This window comes from Nelusetta ayraudi, unplaced genomic scaffold (assembly GCF_046127955.1).
Source record: "Nelusetta ayraudi isolate G7.1 ecotype Tasmania unplaced genomic scaffold, CSIRO-AGI_Nayr_v1 ptg000020l, whole genome shotgun sequence".
NCBI classification, from domain to species: domain Eukaryota; kingdom Metazoa; phylum Chordata; class Actinopteri; order Tetraodontiformes; family Monacanthidae; genus Nelusetta; species Nelusetta ayraudi.
This window is the reverse complement of record NW_027466070.1, coordinates 1,534,977-1,555,377: the sequence shown is the minus strand read 5'-3', so window position 1 is coordinate 1,555,377 and position 20,401 is coordinate 1,534,977. Positions and strand designations below refer to the sequence as shown.

The 20,401-nt window shown below is 45.4% G+C and overlaps 2 protein-coding genes across 2 annotated transcripts; both read left to right on the top strand.

The window, feature by feature from the left end:
* Positions 1–3,550: 3,550 nt before the first annotated feature.
* Positions 3,551–9,238, top strand: gnb5a (guanine nucleotide binding protein (G protein), beta 5a). The gene is made up of 11 exons (XM_076027306.1): positions 3,551–3,792; positions 4,981–5,117; positions 5,215–5,256; positions 5,961–6,037; positions 6,305–6,437; positions 6,771–6,914; positions 7,009–7,100; positions 7,476–7,524; positions 7,622–7,718; positions 7,826–7,992; positions 8,091–9,238. Exons 1-11 carry the CDS (start codon positions 3,657–3,659, stop codon positions 8,100–8,102), a joined length of 1,086 nt encoding a protein of 361 aa, XP_075883421.1. The 5' UTR covers positions 3,551–3,656; the 3' UTR covers positions 8,103–9,238.
* A 276-nt stretch (positions 9,239–9,514) lies between these two features.
* ap4e1 (adaptor related protein complex 4 subunit epsilon 1) lies at positions 9,515–20,377 on the top strand. The gene is made up of 21 exons (XM_076027293.1): positions 9,515–9,852; positions 10,213–10,284; positions 10,369–10,492; positions 10,600–10,673; positions 10,757–10,878; positions 10,979–11,138; positions 11,232–11,398; positions 11,855–11,928; positions 12,023–12,145; positions 12,245–12,354; positions 12,447–12,590; positions 13,025–13,133; positions 13,251–13,369; positions 13,979–14,281; positions 15,003–15,114; positions 15,241–15,379; positions 15,691–15,967; positions 16,619–17,119; positions 17,650–17,834; positions 17,919–18,079; positions 18,995–20,377. Exons 1-21 carry the CDS (start codon positions 9,712–9,714, stop codon positions 19,153–19,155), a joined length of 3,378 nt encoding a protein of 1,125 aa, XP_075883408.1. The 5' UTR covers positions 9,515–9,711; the 3' UTR covers positions 19,156–20,377.
* The last annotated feature ends 24 nt before the right edge of the window (positions 20,378–20,401 follow it).

Genomic DNA, 20,401 nt, shown 5'->3' with positions numbered 1-20,401 from the left:
TCCCCTGACGTGAGCTCCGAGTTCTGCTTGTGCGACCTATGCACGAGCTCCTGCGGCTGGGCCACCTCCGCCTCCACCCCGATCAGGTGGTGCGAGTCCCTCGATATGGAGTTGCACTGGGGGCCATTGTTGATGTTTTCCAGTAACATGGCGAGGGTTTAGCTCGTCTGTAGTCCCTCAATGGAAAACGGCCCATCAAACATCGCCACGTGGCTGCGACAGCTTTCAGTCTCCAGGCCCGTCGTCCTCGTCCTCGTCATCATCGTCTCCCTCGGTGAAGTTTAACAGCAGCTGCCGTCCCAAGCATCGTGTCGCTGCCACCTGCAGTTTTTCCGTTTCTCCACAGTATCAGTGCAACATACAGAGTGAACGGCAGCAAATCCCTAAATCAACCTCTTTGGTTTGTTGGGAAGAAGTCACGTATCTCTGTATAATTACATACACATTTAAACAGTGTTGTGCAGAAACTGTCTGGTGCATTTATCTGTCCGGAACCAGGAAACATGATGAAATCACCGGCTTTAATCCATCTCTAATCTGTGCCTTTGAACAGTGATGATGTCATAAAAAAAACTAAAAAAAAAACTAGAAACCCCGCCCCCTTTCAGGGAGGAGGCAAACTTGTTTCAAATGCACTTCTTTTTTTAACCCAGCACACTTCTTCCTCGTCCCAGGGCCAGTAGTGTTGGTTTGTTGCTCTGTAACGGTCTAAACAATAAAGAACCTTTAAAAGCTACAATGTTGCAAAGGGGATTTTTTTTTTCTTTTAAGGGCTCAATTTATCATTGTTGTCACGAGATGCATGTCTTGCAATGTGATGTTATGTTGTCATCATTTATCATCATTTCAACATGACATCTGTGTCTGTGCCCCCCATCTGACTCATTTACTTTTACTTGATTTCTTCATTTACTTAATTTTACTTAATTTACTTAATTTACTTCCCTGCAAACTCTCAGTAATCATTAACCCGGTCATATTTCAGAACCAAGGAAAAGTTTATTTCAATTACAAGTTTCTGCATGGAAATTATCATTTTGTCTGGCAGAGAGTTGAGCTGAGGACTTGGAAGCTACGACTCAACTCGACTCTTGGGACGATGGTTCTGACAAGACCGATGATGTCACCAGCAAACAAAGGCAAAAATCAAAGGCAGGATCAAAGTGCCGAGGGGCGGGGTCCACCCACCCAGCCCATTTGGGATCGCGAAATAAGGAACATGAGAGGTAATAGGGACTGAGAGGGACAGTGGCGTTACACTTTGGACGCCTGTCGATGAAACAGGAGAGAGTCGTTTTTGTGCGAGAAAAATTAAGAATTTCTGATGAGGCGCTGCAAAAAAATGGAAAATAAGAGTGTAATTCACTTTCTGAGTCAGGCCAACGCCTGAGCAGGTCTTTCATTTGAGAGTCTATGAATGAATTAAATCCTACTCATGAGTCTGGATGGTCTCGACCACGTTCCCCTCTGCGGTTCAGAGTTTGGGGACCAAGTTGTAAAAGCGGCGGCAGTGAAACAAGCAGAAACAAACAAACAAAACTCTAAGTTTAAACCATCAGAGGCGAGAGGTGAGTCCAGGAGAGGCAGGCTGCAGAGCTCACCCAGCACAAATGACTTGGGTCAACCAGAGCACCAAAAGCTGTTTTCAGCAGAGGAGAAGGCTGTACTGGAAGCAGAGTACAAGGAGAAGGTGGCCGAGAATGAGCAGCTGAGGGCGGCGGCGTACAACCTGGAGTATCAGCTGCAGGACGTCCACCGGGACTCGGCAGCCAAACTGTCCACGTCTCACTGTCAGGTGGAGGAGCAGCAGGCCGTGATCGAGCGCCTGTCTGGGGACGTCCGCCACCTGCAGGACCAGCGAGAGGCCCTGCAGCGGAAACTGGCCGAGGACCAGAGGCTAAAAGAGTCGTTGCGAGATCTCGAAAAGGAGGAAAGTGCGCTGAGGAAACAGATCCGAGGCTTGACGGATAAATGCAGCTACTTTGAATCGCTGGCAGAGAAGCAGAACGACGACAACAGGAATCTCAAGACGTCCAAGCGGGATCTGCAACGTCGCATCAGCGAGGCGAAACGTGTCATTTCCAACCAAGGTGAGATCATGACAAGGCAACAAAGGGACGTCAGCTCCACCGAGGAGATGAAGGAGGAGCTCCAAAGCCGGGCCCGGAAGATGCAGGAGACCATCCATGAGCTCCACCAGCAGGCTGAGCAGAGGAACGAGGAGGACGCACTGGCTGTCATTCTGAAAGATGAGCTCGGAGACCACGGCTCCCTGGAGAATCCAGCCGCAGACGATCCACCTGCAGGAGTTCTGAAAAACGTTCCCTGGAATCGCTGCGCTAGATTCCTCCTGGCGGGCGTCGTCACCGGTCTGTCCACCGTCGGGGTGCTCCGATCCTGGGATATGATGACGCTGAGCGTGGTGACGTTCTATAAAAACTCGGCTGAATGTCTGGTGGACTGTGTCTCCAGGGTGATGGAACCCCAGGACAGCTACACGGAGAACAGCTTTCGTATCTTCTGAATGGAGGACAGCCTGGCAGGGTTTTTCTTTCTTTCAAGGTTCTCACATGCAGTTTAAAAAAAGTAAAATTGAAAATAAAAAGAATAAAAAAGTTTAGTTCTATTTATAAAGTGGGTCAAACTTGAACGTTTCTCAAAATTCTGAAAAAAGAAAAAAGAAACATGAGTAATGCATAAATGATCCTTCCAGATATATTAATATTAAAAAATAAATAAAAGTGTATACGATTTGACAGCATTCAGGGTTAGTATGTTGCAAATTGCAAATTTCAAACATAATGCTTACATAATAGTGCCCACCACACCCTCCCTACGGCGATCTGTGAAAGGTCTTTGCGATGTTAATTCTGCTTTTCTCATGGTGCCTGTGGCTTGCGCCTTCTTTGGAATCCAGTTGGCAACCCTCCTCTCGGTACCACCCCAATACCCTCAATGATAAACTTGCAGAATAATAAGTGTCAAAATATTTAAGAATAAAGACAAAATGTTTTAAATCACATTTGTATGTTGCTGCATGTGTTGTAATCAGTATTGCTGGTTCACTAAAAAAAATAAATAAATAAAATAAAATAAAAAATTATTATTATTATTATTATTTTTTTAAATTTAAACACATATGAGACACTGCAGTGTGTGTACGTGTGTGTGTGTGTGTGTGCGCTCGCGCGCGCGCGCTTTCAGTAGATAACTAAGCAGGAAAAACCTTTGTCAAAGTCTGCATATATGCCCCTGCAAACCGGCAAGATGATGATAATAAAGGAAAAGAGGAGGCGGATATAAATCTTCGTTTTATGTCCGCCTCCTGTGTGCCAACAGACCATCGACACATCTGATATGACTCCAGCCTGATGGTGTCTAAATCCCTGGGATCACAAATGGCCCCGGAAGACCCGACATCATCCTGTTGTGGATCATCATCAGCAGCAGCAGCATCATCACCACCACCACTGCCATACACTGAGACCCTCCTCCCCTCCCCGCCCCCTCTCCTCTGAAAGCCGAAGGAGCATCTTCTCCCCGTGACGTCATGACATCAGCAGCAGCAGCAGCAGCAGCAGCATCAGCTGTTAGCTCCGCTCCGCTCCGCTCCGAGCCCTTTCGCCGCCGACCGCTGCCCGCACCCGAGCAAATATATGAGATCCCCGCCAAACCCTGAAATGGCGACACAGGAGGTACAGCTCAACGAGACCCTGGCCCACCTGAAGACCGAGTCGGAGACGCTCAAGTCGAAGCTGGAGGAGGAGCGGGCCAAGCTGCACGACGTCGAGCGTGAGTTGCTGGGGAAATGGAGAGGCCTCGGCGCTCCGCGAGCAAAACAGCCGCAGAATCTCTCGCCCGTGTGGTTGTTTGTGTGCTCTGGATGCTGTCGTGCGTGTTTAATGTGAGAATGTGTGTTTCATAGAGAGTGCTTGTGCGTGTATGCGTGTGCGTGCCCGCGAGGCGTTTACACGTTTTTTTTTTTTTTTTTTTTTGGCGAATGTTGTCGGAAATGACAAGTGCACGGACGGTGGCTGCTTGTTTTCACACACAGCCGTGTTAGTGTCCAGTCATGTCTCGCGCGGCAACATGGCAACAACAGCGGTGAAGCTCAGCGACAGTGTCACAATTACAAAGACAGAGAGAGAAAAAAGAGCATTTTTCGTTAATTATTATTATTATTATTTATTTTTTTTAGCAATCCAAATGCGGAGATGTATGTCGAGGTCTGGCAACATCCAGCAGACTTGAGCCAATCATCTGCAGCTGCCATGCATTTTTTTTTTTTTTTTTTGTATTTTTCACAGTGGTTTATTTCTTTAAACTTGAAAATTTAAAGGACCAGTGTGTACTAATTAAAAGGGAGCTAGTTGCATAAAAATGACTTAAAAAAAAATTCACATGCCAGTTTTAAGTTGGTTGAAGAGAATAAAAAAAATCAACAGCCATTGACAGGCCGTTATTTCCACTTAAAGAGCTTCTGCACTTGTGAGGTGGCGGCCATATTGCACTGACACATCGGCTGTGGAAGCAGACTCCTGGTCTGCTCACTGTTTTCCTGGTGTTCATCCTGACATCACAGCTGGTACGGTCAGAAAACAAGGGATTAAGCTAACTTACACGTTTAGCAGCCATATTCATATTCGTCATAAGCCGAGGACAATAATCTTTCTCACCATAAGATGCTAACCACATCGCTCTTACAGTGAGTCCTTAAACCAGCTCAGCTACAACAATGTTTTAATGCAAAATTGTACTTTGTTAAGCTGCAATTTTTGATTTATTTTCATTTAGATTGTTTTATTTGTCGAACGTCTATAATAAGCGTAATAATAACGCCTCTGCTAGCCACTACTACTAATATTTACTCAGATCTCCGGTGGTGACTTATGGCATTGCACCCAAACGTTCCTATGCAGCCTCTCAGCCTTTCAACTTGGAGATAATCACAATTTCGAGCGATTTTGTGTTTGTGTGCAGTGCATCAGGTGGCAGAGAAGGTGGAGGGTCTCGGGCAGTTTGTCATGAAGACCAGGAGAACTCTGAAGGGACACGGCAACAAGGTCCTGTGCATGGACTGGTGTAAGGACAAGAGGAGGATCGTGAGCTCCTCACAGGTCAGACTCAGCCTCGTTGTTCTTCTGTCCCGTTTTGGAACAAAGACTCTCACAAACCATAATGATAATATTTTTGATTTCTGATCTCTTGACGCAGGATGGAAAAGTGATTGTATGGGATGCGTTCACTACCAACAAGGTAACTACTAATTCAGTGAGCATGTTAGTGAAATGCTGATATTATTGTTTTGAACTGTCCCATCTAAAAAACAAAACAAAACAGTGAGACAAAACATTTCTTTGTTCAAACATCTGCTTTTTTTACCCTTAATTTAAGGCCTAAAGTCTCTATTTTTAATTGTTTTAAACTAACAGGTAACAAAATATGTATAACAAACAACAATGGGCCTCTCCTTGGCAGCTGATAATGGCCATGTCATTATTTTTTATTTTCTTCTTCCTGTCCTTCGCTAGTCTGACAGTTCCAACCTCAGTATCCCTCTAGCTATGTCTTCACTCGTCATTATTCTTGATTTATTTTTGCCACATTATTTTTTTATTTCATGTTTCTGCTGCATCTCGATATAAGAAAGCTCCTTTTAATTGATGTAATAAAATAATATATTGCAGGCAATAAAAATAAAGAAATATGTGTCTGCTTTTGGCCTCTGCACGTTCAAGATGTTCCGTCTTATTTATTTTTTTTTAAATGTTGTCCAAGGAGAATGCCTGTCATGAAAACGGAAAACCTTTGTTCATAAGGATTGCCTCACTTTCTGCTACAAACTCGACCACTGTTTGGGCCTGAAGCTTACCGTCCCGCTCTGATTACGCCTCATGACTGTGATTCATCTCGCTCACCCCGTGCGGTTCATTCCTGCCTCGCCTTTTGATATTCATCAGGAACACGCTGTGACAATGCCGTGCACCTGGGTGATGGCCTGCGCCTACGCTCCCTCCGGCTGTGCCGTGGCTTGTGGGTGAGTTGTTCGCCCTGCCGTTTGATGAGCCGACTGTGGTATGAATCTGCTATTTCGCCCTGCAGGTGTCACTGCAGTTTTCCGTTGCTGCGCTTGTTTTTGCCCTGAAGTCAGTGTTCAGTTTTCTTTTGTTCAGATACCCATATGTAGTTCTTTATTATCGCTGTCATCCGTCTAAGATGTCCTAAGCGGTGCCCGAACGTATCTTTCTTGTGTGAAGACTCAGTGATACACACGATGAGAATTCATTTTGATTTCTGTCCTTAGGGGCCTGGACAACAAATGCTCGGTGTATCCTCTGTCCCTCGACAAGAACGAGAACCTGGCGGCGAAGAAGAAGTCCGTGGCCATGCACACAAATTATTTGTCTGCTTGTAGCTTCACCAACTCAGATATGCAGGTAAACATATCCAGCACATCGCACCCGTGCGGGACTGAGAAAAATCGACTAGAAAAACAGAAAATTAACGTTAACGTAGGTCAGCGATAGCGTGCAATACTGCTCGCTGCTCGTCTAATCATCATTTCACTCTCACTAATGAGAAATCACTGCCCTGCATTATGCAGAGACAAGAGCTTTGTTAATAATTCACAGCAGCCGCTCGCTCCCTGGTCACATGATGCCTCACAAAGACAATCCATTTATAGCTGCGTGCCAGTCCCTTTTATTATTTTTTTCAAACCTTAATCAGAACGGCAACATTTTTTCTGCTTCTTTCACTGTCCGTGAAAGATCCTGACGTCCAGCGGTGACGGGACATGTGCACTGTGGGACGTGGAGAGCGGGCAGCTGCTGCAGAGTTTCCACGGACACGCGGCGGACGTGCTGTGCCTGGACCTGGCGCCCTCGGAGACGGGCAACACGTTTGTTTCTGGGGTGAGAACGTATCCCGCTCTTCTGCTGTCACCTCAGCTATTTATAACGCACCACATTCGAGATGTCGGAGTCTCACTGCTTGTGTTCCTCGCAGGGCTGTGATAAGAAGGCCAATGTGTGGGACATGCGTTCGGGACAGTGCATCCAGTCCTTTGAAACCCATGAGTCGGACATCAACAGTGTGCGGTAGGTTGAAATTCAAGGCCCTGCGTGTCAAAATGCCACAAGTGTTAGTCGATGCTGCTTTACAGCCTCCAATTACTCAGAGCTCATCTATTTTCTTTCTTTATTTTTTTTTTTTTAAAGTTATCATTGTTTTTTTCAGAATTATTCACCATATTTCTCCTCCGAATGCAGATCTGAATTGTACCTTTGGTTTTGTGGTGCTGAAGTTCCCATTTTTAAACCTCTGATATTAAGAGAAGATCAGGATCTAAGACAATTTTCAGCCTCGCTTCTTAAAAAAGAACCACTAAAACTCAGATTGCATATATTTTTTTGGTGGAATCCACTCTCCTGTTTCTAAGTGTGTCTGTCTGTTGCCCTGTCTGTCTTTACCAGTTACTATCCGAGCGGAGATGCGTTTGCCTCCGGTTCAGACGACGCTACGGTAGGACAGACACTTACTGCTAAAAGACAAAAAAACAAAGTGCAGTGCAAGAATCCACCTTTCAAGCTCAAACTCTGACCTTTGACCTTTGTTGCAGTGCCGCCTGTATGACTTAAGGGCAGACAGAGAAGTGGCCATTTACTCCAAAGAGAGCATCATATTTGGAGTGTCCAGTGTTGATTTCTCACTCAGTGGTAAGAAATGTACTGTTTCTTTTAATCCACAATTGAAGGGACTGCACGTTTGCTGTATTTTAGCAGTGACTTACTGTTTCAATTAATTGTATTTTCCCCTCCCTTAGGACGGCTACTGTTTGGTGGCTACAACGACTACACCATCAATGTTTGGGATGTTCTCAAAGGAACACGAGTGTCTATTCTGTTTGGCCACGAGAACCGTGTCAGCACATTGCGTGTTTCCCCCGATGGAACGACGTTCTGCACAGGCTCCTGGGACCACACTCTCCGGGTACGAGATGTCTGTTATTTGTACTGCAAATCTGGCAACTTTGGCCTGTCTGTTTGCATCTTGTAATGTCTGCTGTTCCTCACCCCCTCTTCCCGCAGATCTGGGCTTGAGGACAAAGGCAGAAGATTTAACGGTAGACAGACGTACTGAAGAGCCGCTGATGTTTTTGTTCGCTAGAGTACAATCACAGAGATCGAGACTCAGTTTTGGTTATACACAGGCCATATTAATAGGATTGTATATATTCCTGTCTCACAACCAGAGTTCATTTACATATTTCAGAGAATAATTAAAGCAAATGGCACGCTTGTATTACATTAAGACTGAGAGAAAATTGCACAGAAGTACTTATGGTTACAACTCTAGATTAAAAAAATATATTTCAGAAAATAAAAGCGGTAGTAACTAGCATCAGCATAGGATAGACACAATGAAGTGATGTATTGTATGTGCCCACGTAAAGGACCAAACCTGTTAATTTAATGTTTTTTGCACAAATAGATGAAAAATTCCACCTGTGGAATATAATTGGGTCTGGGGGAAATACATCTGCAGGGGAAGCTATCAGATTTACTTGAGGGAAACGGCCATTGGGTTTTTATACTTGTCATTAGAAATTAAAGAATAAGATCTGAGGGTTTGCAGCTTTCTCTGTAAATAGGAGATGTGAATTGATGATGCATTTATTGACTTGCAAAGACGGATTATGATACATTTTAAAATCTTATATTGGACAGGGAGTAGCATTTACATCAGTGTGACGAGCAAAAGAACAAATTAATTGTCTAATAAACACAGAAATATACAGCAGAACTGTCCATGGAATTATACACACTATGCACCCAACAAGCCTTTTGGTCCGTTTAGCAATTTACCTGTCACTGTTGTCCTAAAGTTAAAAAGAAAAAGCACATTTACAAATGAAACAAATCTACAAGACGCCATGATGTCGACTGCTCCATGTCAATGATTTTTTCTTTTTTCATTTACCTTTGCTCCTGATCACAAAGCTGTTCCTCATGTGCACCCTGACCATGTGGTTCTCTACTCAATATATAAATACTAGAATGTGAAACAGGTTGAAATTCCTAAAATGTACTCCTCTCTGTTAAGTTGTCCAACGGCTGTAATGTCACATCTACCATTGTAATTATTGTTCTTGTAGTTTAGTGTACAGCTATACAAGGGACTGTTTATGAAAGTATTACAAACCTAATAAACTTAAAATTTTGAATATCATCACTAACTTGCAGTTGTTATTTGTGTGTTTTACTGTTTTACACAATGTTTTTTTTTTTTTTTTTTTTTTATCAATTAATCAATTGACTGAAATGTATGACCTCTCGTCGTTTTTTTCAAACGTAACGTTATCTAAAAAAAAAAAAAAAAGAAAAAAAAAAGAAAGAAATACATGTGTCAAATATATAAAATGAATTGGAATTTGCAAAATGAGAGCCAAAGGGGAAAAGAAAATGACGTTTGAAACCTTTACTTGAGCGCGAGCAACAGCGGATATGACATCAGCATTGCTCCCGGAACTAGCTTTGCCGCATCCAGTCGGCTAAACCAAAACAATGACTGCGGCCAGCTAATATTAGGTGTTTTGGAGCGTTTAAAAGACAACTGTGCGCGTCCCTTCACGGTGTCGCCGGCATGGATAGATGAGTTACGCCGTGACGGGGAAGAAGAAGCTGCCGAGGCCGGATTATCGCGGACAAAATGAGCGATGTGGTGGAGAAGACCCTCACAGCTCTGCCGAGCCTCCTGTCGCTGGACTCCCAGCCCGGTTCGGCAAAACTCTCCTCTGCCTCAAAACTGGGACACCTCATCAGAGGCATCACCGACCTCTCGTCCAAACATGTGAGTCTTTTCGTTGAAAACACTGGGGGCCACGAGACAGGACGTAAACATACTGGTGAAGTAGCCGCCCGGTACCCCCTGTCACCGGTGCGTTGGTAAGTTAGTAGTAAGTTTTAGTTTGGAGAATCACAGCTGGGGACGGCCGGTTCTACTACCCATCACCGACATCATCTCTCTGTCAGTGGTAATATCGACATTAGTCAAATTCAAAGTCAAAACAAAAACGCTGATTGGTGTTTTGAACTTTTACATACAGTAGATGTGTGGGCAGCGACAGTACAAAAAAGAAGACAACACAGCAAACTTTAAAAACAAAAACGTTTTTATTGACTCACTCTACAATGTGTTTCTTGCCTTCAGGAGGAGGAAAAACTCATTCAGGGTGAGCTGGCATCCATCAAAGATCAGATCTCCTCCCCTAGCACCTCCATGGTATGACCCTCCTGACTCCTAACTAGACATTGGATGAACAAAAACGGCACCGGAGTCATGTCATGTGTTCATGTCTTTCCACAGAGGCAGATGAAGGAGCTCATGGTGAGAGCCATCTACTGTGAAATGCTCGGCTATGAGGCTTCGTTCACTTACATTCATGCCATCAAACTGGCCCAGCAGGGCGGCGCTCTGGAGAAAAGAGTCGGTGTGTGGTTTTAAGTTCAGTTGAAGAGCTTCTTCATTTATAGAATATTGGCAAAAACTCTCAAAACAGTTTTCAAAAATTCTCAAGGCGTGGCCTCTGTTTTGCAGGTTATCTGGCCGTGTCTCTGTTCCTGAACGAGAGTCACGAGTTGCTTCTTCTTCTGGTGAACACTGTATTGAAGGTGAGTGCAAAATTTTTGCACCACTTATTTCTGGGTGTCTATCACAATTGTGCTGATGTGTTCTCTGTTTTCTTCCCTGCCAGGATCTCCAGAGCACAAACCTAATCGAGGTGTGCATGGCTCTTACTGTCGTAGGCCAAATTTTCCCCAAAGACATGATCCCTGCAATCCTTCCTCTGGTCGAGGAGAAACTCAATCACCCAAAGTATGAAATGCCTTTGCTCATTTACCACATAAAGCACACCTTGGCACACAAACTCTAATTGAATATCTAAATGAAAGTGTTTTTTTTCCCATATTTCTAGAGAGATCATTCGACGGAAAGCTGTGCTGGCATTGTATAAATTCTACCTAATAGCACCAAATCAAGTTCAACACATACACAACAAGTTTCGTAAAGCCCTGTGCGACAAGGATCCCGGCGTCATGACGGCCTCGCTCCACATCTACTTAAACATGATTCAGGTTGGACTTCTGTTGGACTTGTAGGACTTTGCACTTTTGCGTAGGTCCCTTTTACTATCCACTTGCCACATTCTCTCATGTCACCTGTGGTAGGAGAACCCGGAAGGTTACAAGGACCTGACAGTCAGTTTTGTCACCATACTGAAGCAAGTGGTTGGAGGAAAGCTGCCCATGGACTTCAACTACCACAATGTCCCTGCTCCATGGCTGCAGATCCAGCTCCTGAGAATACTGTCTCTGCTTGGCAAGAATGACTCAAGGTAATCATCACTGTTGCTACCTCCAGTAGGTTCTATTTTAAACGCATATTCACCTTTTCATTTTTCTCTCTGGACTCCAGAGAAGCATCCTGACGTAGCAAGTTAACAGACTAGAACGTGAATGTAACTTTTGGAAATACAAGACAAATAAAAACAAGGAGGTCTGAGAGGGTGGAGCTCACACCTGGCTGGCTGTTGTCACAAGCCAGCAATGTTTGAGACATGTTGTTTTACTGCTAGAAAACAATGGTAACTTCATGTTTGTGTAATATGGGACCTTTTAAAAAAACTGCTGCATTTACATATTGCCACTAGAGGGCGCCCTCTCTCTCTCCCTCTCACTCTCTCTCTTTCTCTCTCTCTCACTCACTCTCTCTGTATCATCAGTGACCTTTGTTCTTTTATGTTTTTGACTTACTTTAATAGTTTAAAATCTGTTCTTTCTGAAATCATCAGTTCAAGTGAGATCATGTATGAAGTTCTGGATGAGTCGTTACGAAGAGCAGAGATGAATCATAACATCACCTACGGTGTGTGTGTTTTTTATGTTTCTTGCAAAACTCATTGTTTAACATCACTGAAGTCATTTCTTAAAGACTTAATGTACTCTTTTTCTCCCCCCAGCTATATTATTTGAGTGTGTAAAATGTATTTACACCGTGCACCCCAAGTCAGATCTTTTGGAAAAAGCTGCAAAGTGCATCGGCAACTTTGTCCTGTCACCAAAGATTAATCTGAAATATCTGGGTAAGCTGTGCAGGAAGCCTGTGATTTGCATCGTGTTCTTGTCAAACAACATTTTCATGCCTCCGTCGTATTAAATGTGTCTGTTTGATCTCATTCTAGGCTTAAAAGCTCTGACCTACGTGGTTCAGCAAGATCCTAAACTGGCCCTGCAGCATCAGATGACCATCATCGAGTGTCTAGATCACCCCGACCTCATCATCAAGCGTGAGGTGAGACCGGTGCTGTTGTTGAGTCATTGTTTACGCCCTGTGTTCTTGGGGATTCTTGCGTTATTGGGCTTTCTGTTTGTTTTTGCCTGCAGACGCTGGAGCTGCTCTTTCGGATCACAAACTCCCAGAATGTCACAGTCATTGTGGAAAAGATGCTGGAGTTCCTCCGCGCCAGCAAAGACGACCACACCACCACCGACTTGGTGGGGAAGGTCACAGAGCTGGCAGAAAAATATCCTTCTGGTGTAGAGTTGGTTCTTCCTTTTACTGTTTTTAAATAAAAGCTTCATTGCTCCACTAGGGGGTAGTCAAGATATGTTGACTGTACTATCACAGGGCTTTGAACCTTATTTACAAATCCTCAGTGGTTTTGGCATCAGATGGATTTTTTTTATTTGGTCATTTAAAATTTTTATCAGAAATTTTCATAATGTCATCTGAATTTCACTTGTTTGTCTGTGTCAAAACAATTATATTATTATATTATTATATTTTGACTTGACGAAATGTTCTCTTTTTCGTCAACTTCATTCACAAAATTACGAAAAAAAAAATGTATCTTAATTCTTTTCTCTTCTTGTGGCCCTAGTCCTCTTCTGTACCTCTATGTTACAACTTGTTCAGTTTGCAGACTTTAAAAATTTTTTTTCCTATAAAGTTTCGTACATATGCACCTGACAACGAATGGTTCATTGAGACCATGAACACGGTGTTTTCACTGGGTGGAGACATGATGCAGCCGGATTTACCAAACAGTTTCCTAAAACTGCTTTCTGAAGGTGAGACAATGCGGGAAGTCTGTCTCTACACGATGCATTTGTTATCTTGCCATTGTGTAATGTGATGATGGCATCCACCAGCTAATTGCGCAGCCTCTTTCTCTCTAATGCTGCCAGGCTTTGACAGCGCCGAGGAAGACAGGAAGTTGAGGCTGTTTGCTGTGGACTCGTACGTCTCTCTGCTGCAGCAGGAGCCTGACAAGCTGCCCCAGCGCTTCCTACAGGTCATCAGCTGGGTGAGTTTGCTCTCTGCTCTCTGGCAATTAGCTGGCAAAGATTTTAATACAAAAGTTGTCTCTCCATCTAGCCGAGCTCTAATACTTAGTGTTTATATTGGCCTGGGGATTTCGACACTTATCTCTCCTTATCAGCTCCATCTCAGCTTTGTCGAAATCACAGAAAGCTGCTTCAAGGCCCGACTAAATCTGACCAAGAAACCCAGGAAGTGACTGTTTGTGTAGCTCATTCTGTTTATAGCTGCAGTTTCACGTTAAATGAAGAACAAAGAAAAATTATGGAAGCTTTTCTCTCTGAAAACAAGTTTTAATTTTCCTACTGGCGCTGCTATTTCACATTGCAGCTCACTGTTGGAATGCAAAGAAAATGTGATTGGCTACCTTTGCGATACACAGGCCAATCACATTCCAACATTTCTAAACGCTCGCCCACGCTGTGGGCCTGTTGCGAGACCGACGAGACAAATCCAAACAATTTTCTCTTTTTTTTTGAGGGAACGTTCCTTCTGGGAACGCCAGGTGAAACTTCTCCCGTCCCACTAAAGCTCCAAGCAAAACAAGTGCAACATCTTGAACGGGCTTTTTCCACCACACCCCTGCCGTCTGCAGGTCCTGGGTGAATATTCCCATCTGAAGGAGGAGCTGGAGCCGACCACAGTCCCGATGCTGCTGGCCAAAGTGTTGGCCATGAAAAACGCCACCAGCGAAACAAAGACCTGGGCCCTGACGGCCATGACCAAGCTGTGCGACGGGGGTGCCGGTGCGGCGGTGGCTCAGCAGGTCTCTGAAGCGTACAGCAGCTGCCTGGACACGGTGCTGAGGCAGCGAGGCCACGAACTGCAGCTGCTCAGCCAGGACCCCGAGCTCCGAGCCAGGGTGCTGCCAAGAGGCGCCGGCCCGGAAGCCCTGGAGGTAACAGAGCTGAATCGCGACGGTAACAACAGGCCCGATGTCGTTCCACATGAGAACGATTAGTTCGTGAATGAACCTGGAAAAAGCCCTGGTGTGTGAAAGGGTTTTGGCTCTGTAGCAGATTTGATTGCTGCTTGTTAGACAAAAATGAAACCCGCACACACTTGCCCTGTGTTGTAGATAAGTCACGTAAAAACAGGAATTCAAAAAAAGGAGCCGACTTTTCATTGATCCTAGTCAAATGTTCAGACGTGTCTGGAAAGGTCTGTTTTTTTTCTCCAAACCAGTTTCACTTCTGGCCTGCAGCCGACTGGTGAACAACAGCAGTGTTCTTTAAAGGGTCGCTGACGTTCTGAGAAAAAACAATTGCATGAACTTAAGAAAAACCTCAAGAAAATCGAGATGTAATTTATACCATTCATGCATGCAACAAAGTACAAATAAGCTATCCCTTCTCAGCTGGTTTTACAACAGTATCAATTATCAGAAGTTCTAAGAAATATATAACATATCATTAGAATTAATACAGGGAAAGTAAGGCAAAATTAAATTGAATCTTTGTCCATTTAAAACCAACTCTGACAGTCATTTGCTGGAGCAGCTTGTTGACGGTGAGTGTCACACGCTGCTTCAGTAAACACTTTCACAATTTGTTACAAATAGTTATTTATCCTCTGATGTGACGCATGCATACATGGGAGCTGCTCTGGTTGTTTTCCAGGTGGACTCCTCTCTGTCTTTTCTCGACGAATATGTCTCGGAGGCGTTGGCTGCTGGCGCCGCTCCCTACAAGCCTCCGCACCAGCGGCAGGAGGAACTGGCTCGCACCAAAGGTAAAACTCGGTGCAAAAAACAACACAAAAAAGTAACCGAAAAAAAAAAAAAAACACATTTCAGAAGGCGGCAGATTTGGCCGCCTCGTTTGTTTGTTTGCTTCCTGACTGCGACTTCTTCCGCAGCACTCAGCCTGGAGCCGTACGGCCTCTCGCTTCCCATCAGTATGTCCTCCTGCAGCATCGCCGACAGGCACTCGCCCACGCTGCTGTCCATCAGCTCCGGCCTGTCGGGAAACAGCGCCGACCTGTCAAACAAAGGAGGGTAGGTGGACATATGCCGAAGTGTCTTTGAGCTAGACGCTGAACCCTAAATTACTACCTGGCAGCGCCTTGCATGGAAGCAGCCATGCGTGTGTGTGTGTGTGTGTGTGTGTGGTTGTGTGTGTTTGTGTGTGTGTGGTTGTGTGAGTGGGGGAATGGACGGATGTGAGGCAACTGTGAAGCCCTTTGGTGTCTTTGTGTTTATAAGGTGTTAATAAGCGTTTATTAGCTCTTAATAATGCCTTAATAAATGCAGTCCATTTACCATGTACCATTCCGAGCTGCACACACTCAAACTCTGTCCGTCCGCAGCTCAACCACCCTGAAGCTGGACGGCGTGAAGAGGGTGTGGGGGAAGGAGGGCTACCTGGTGCAGAGGGAGGCGGTGGAGGAGGGCGCCCAGGTGGAGGTGCCCAGCCCGCTGCTGTCCCTGGGCCAGCAGGAGGAGGAGGATCAGGACGGGTCCGGCCCCTCAGCCAGCCAGACCGCCACGCCCACGCCGACAGCCACCCCGGAGCCCGAGCAGGAGAAGCAGCAGCTGGCCTCGTCGCTGTTTGTGGGCCTCAGCTCCCACAGTGACGTGTCTCTGGTGAGCTCGCCAGTATTTCTGGGTTCTAGTGGAACAACAAGAGCATTTAGAGCTTCAACACAGGGTTCAGGTTTCATAGTGAGCTGAGGTGGAGGCACCTGATTGTGGCAGCTTGCTGGGAAGCAGCGACTGCTGCCCTGTGTGGTTTTTGGATCAAATCTGCACTTTGACTGGATGATTGAGCAAATGTGGTGAATCCTCACAGCTGAGATGTTGGGACCTCTGAATGTTGCTCTTCTTGGTATTTAAACAACATTCAGTTCAATCAAGTCAAACACACACACACACACACACACACACACACACACACACACACACACACACACACACATCTAGTCTGGAGCAACACATTCTTATGATACACATATAATACACACACATTGTAATGCTTAAAGTGTAAATCTGTATGCAATAATGATTCCCAGGTGTGTTTATTATTGTAACAAATACCCCGCTGTGGACCAGCTAGCTATAGCCTCGTTTAGACTGCCAGGCAAAATCCAATTTTTAGCCCATCCAGATTGAACCCGGGCGGCTCTTTTATAGTCTGAACGGTCACAAATTGCATGAAATCCGATTTTTGCAAAACGGGTTGAAACCACCTTGGAGAGGTAGTCTAAATTCTCTCTTCCCCTTGGTCTCTTCAAACAGATGGGAAAATCAGAGCAGAATCTGCATCGCTTCAGACGAAAGGCCAAAGGTTCGGCCTCGCTGTCGGCCGGCAGGGAGACGACCTCCGACCCCGCGGTCTCGGCCCCGAGCGCCGTGGACGACCTGCTATGCGACAGCCCGGTGGAGACGCCCTCATGTACGCAGGGTGGCCTCGCTGTGGCCAACGGCCGCTGCTCCGACTCAGAGCTGACCAACGGCGACGCGGCGGGTGGGGAGCTCCGCCCCCCCGGAGAGGACGGCCTGGACGGCGAGGACGGTCCTGCTCCGGCTGGAGACCTCGACCTCGCCTCCCGTCTCCCCGACGATCTGGCCGGACTCCCCCACTCTGACGTCACCCCGCTGGGCTCCGATGGCAGCCTGGATCTCTCAGCCTGTCACGTTCAGGGCGAAGACTCTTTATCGCTCCTCGTCTTCGTCCACAACTCGTCCTCCTCGGACCTCCAGCAGGTCCTGCTGGAGCTGCACTCCGATGAGCTTGAGGTGATTTTATTTTTTTTCTGAAAGAAATGTCCAATGTGTAAGATTCTTACATTTTTATAGGATATAAATAGGATTTTTATATTGGTAAAAGCCGAACGTACTGCACATAAATACATTCATTAAAGTGTATACTCGCAGTATAAAATAAAAATAGTAATTTTTATACGGCTGTTTCAGGTCAAAGTCGTCCTGTCAGTCGTTTTAAAGGCCTTTATTTTTATATTGCACTCTATGGAGAAATTGCTTTTCCCATTGTATTTTTTTTGGTGCAGTACCTCAAGTGGCCACTGGGAAAAATCGGCTTGCCGCCATATTACCAGTCCAGTATGGAGTTATAATACATCCATGGTCTTGCTCCTAGTTAGCTGCCATATTGCACCGCCATTTTTGAAGGAAGTCCGGCTAACAGAGTCCTAAATACAAAACAGGCTGTCAGGCGGGATTCCTTAGAAAGTTTACACACTGGACCTTTAAGCTAATATCTCATTTTGTTCCACCTAAGAAGATGTTTCTTCTAATCTTGGTTTCAGGTGTTGTGTGCGTGCGAGAACACGCTAACAGAGGTGCAAAGTGGACGCACAGCCATGTGTCGCTACCTCCTGTCGGTGAAGAAGCCTGCAGCGCACGTGGAGGTCGTGGCCGTGGTTTCGTACCCGACGCCGGACCCCCGGTCGCTGCGGTTATCCTACCGACTGCCTCTGAGCAGCTTCATCAGGTGACGACCTTCACCACCCCGCCTCCTCTTCACCCGCCGAGGGTTCGAATTCTTACGGTGGTGTTTGTTGCCTTCTTCCCTCAGACCCTTGAGCGTGTCCACCGAGGATTATGGGAAAATGTGGCTGTCCTTCTCGCACGACACCAAGCAGAACCTGAGGCTGGTGGGCGGCGGCCGGGAAGCTCTGAGCGCCACGCTGAGCGTGCTGGAAAGGAAGCTGCGGCTGCGCGTGGTGGAGATCATCGGTGAGCCAAGAGCGGTGCACATCGCTGATAAACCTCCATAAACGGAGTGGGTGTACCGAGGCCGAGCGGTTACCGTGGCAACCCGAGGTCTGGCCGGCCACAGCAAGGTTCTCCGCTGCCTGTCGTCACTTTCCAGTTTCCTGATTACTGTGGGTGAACCTTGTGGGATACACCTGTTTTCGGCAGTTTACTCACCAATTTCCACCTTATTTTTGCATCGACGTTATTCATGAAATTTCAACTTTATTCACAAAATTTCGTCTTTTTTTTTACGTCAACTTTATACACAAAATTTCAACTTAAAACTCGAAAAAAGTTTCCTTCCTGTCATGTTTTTTTCTTTTCTTGTGGCCCTAATCCTCTTTCATATATTTTGGATGTCGTTATATTGGGACCCCCCCCCCCCCCACATTCATTACAAATGGTTTACTTAGCTGCTATGTTGAATGTGGGTGAAAACTTAAAGGGAAAGTAGACTAATATTTTTTGTTTCAAATTGCAGAAATGAGTTGCAGCCCACTTCCTTGATTGCAGCTGATTTTGATATCAGCTTGTATGTACAGCACATGTACATTTTGGTTATCTTTGACATGGGCTCTAATGATGTGCCTCTCTTTGACCATTTTCCCTGTTTCATGATTGCATTCTGGATGAACACCATTAATCTGATATTTTTCCTAGACAGTGTTGTGTTGACAAAGTTGGTCCCCAAAATGAGTAAAACCCATGAAGATAGATAATGACTAACTGGTATTGAATAACCTTTTTCTACCCATTATCATTTTTGCATTGTTCCCTAAGTGTTAAAATACGGATCAGACTTTAATATCCAGCTGACGATGCAAAACAATTAATTCAGTGACTTTAGGAAGAGTTTCTGAGTTTGCTATAATCATTTCCCTCCCTCCCCTGCAGGCACTGAAGGCGTGTTGGCGTGCCGACTGCTGCCCGACCTGCCGTGCCTGATGCACTGCCGCGTGCACGCCGGCACGTTGGCCGTGTGGCTGCGCTCCCCGGTGCCCGACCTGCCCGACTGCCTGCTCTACCACTGTCAGAGAGCTTTTACGGAGGACTGACCTGCGAGCGCGACACCGCCACCTGCCCACCTTTGACCTCTGACCTCTCAGGGTGGAGGGAGGGAGGAGGGCTCCGCACAGCAACTGCAACGTTGTGACAGGACTTCTCCTTAGTCCCTGTTTTCTTTTTTAATTGATGATTTGAGCTTTGACAGTGAGCTCGTTTTGTTTTGTTTGGTGGTGAAGTAATTCTGAAGGTTCAGAAGTGTTTGGAAGTCTTGGCCGGTGCCGAAGTTCAAGACCTAAAGATCATTGATAATGTCTTAAAGTGGCTGAGACCTGCGTGTGCGTGTGCGTGTGCGTGTGCGTGTGCGTGTGCGTGTGCGTGTGCGTGTGCGTGTGCGTGTGCGTGTGTGTGTTCTAGTAAGTCCGTGACCTCCTCACAAGTGAGACACCTTTGATGTCTTCTTCATTTTCATAAGGAGAAGTGTGGGATGAAGAGTCCTGAAGGGTATGAAAGTGGGGAATGGGCGACGTTCCCTTGGTGGGAATAAGAGGGTGAAGTGAGTGAAGGAACAAAGACACACTTTCATCCTCAGATTTACCTGTTTTCTGTTTATGATTTATGTTTATGGTCATGCTCTTTTTGACTTGAATGGAGAAAATCACTGGACTGGTGGATGATTGGCTGCGTCGCCACCTGCCGATTTCCCATCACTTTGTGTCAGAAACTAAAGATGTGACTCACATGGAGTTTGACAGGACTGCAACATAATATTCAGTACACGAGAAGCGTTTACACAACTGTTGAGTGCTTGTTTTTTTTGTTTTTTTGATGTGTGAGCAGCAGTGAATGAAGGTGTTGTAATGTTCACAATGGATATTTTATTATCAGGCTGGTGCTTGGCTAGTCATTATCTATGCACCTGTGTTGCAGCGGGAGGTCTCAGTTGATTTACCAGTAGTCTTTTATGACAATATTTTTTTATGGAAACAGTATTAAATGCAGTATTTATTGGAATTTTTTTATTCTCATGGGAAATATTTTCCCTAATTTCACTCAAAGGGAGAAAAAAGCACTTGGCTTCCAGTTTGATGGCTTTGTGCCAAGTTAGAAGTCTCATCAGCAGTTTTCTTTTATTCCTGCCTGAAGAGAATTTTTTTTTGCCTGTGATTTGATTTGTAAAACTGACTTTGTGTCTAAATCATAACTTTAACCCGCCGCCTTACGTTCTAATGCCAAGATGGCGTGTTTGATTTGTGCCTGTGGTACAGTAAGGGGGAGGGGGGGGGTCATTTGTTATTG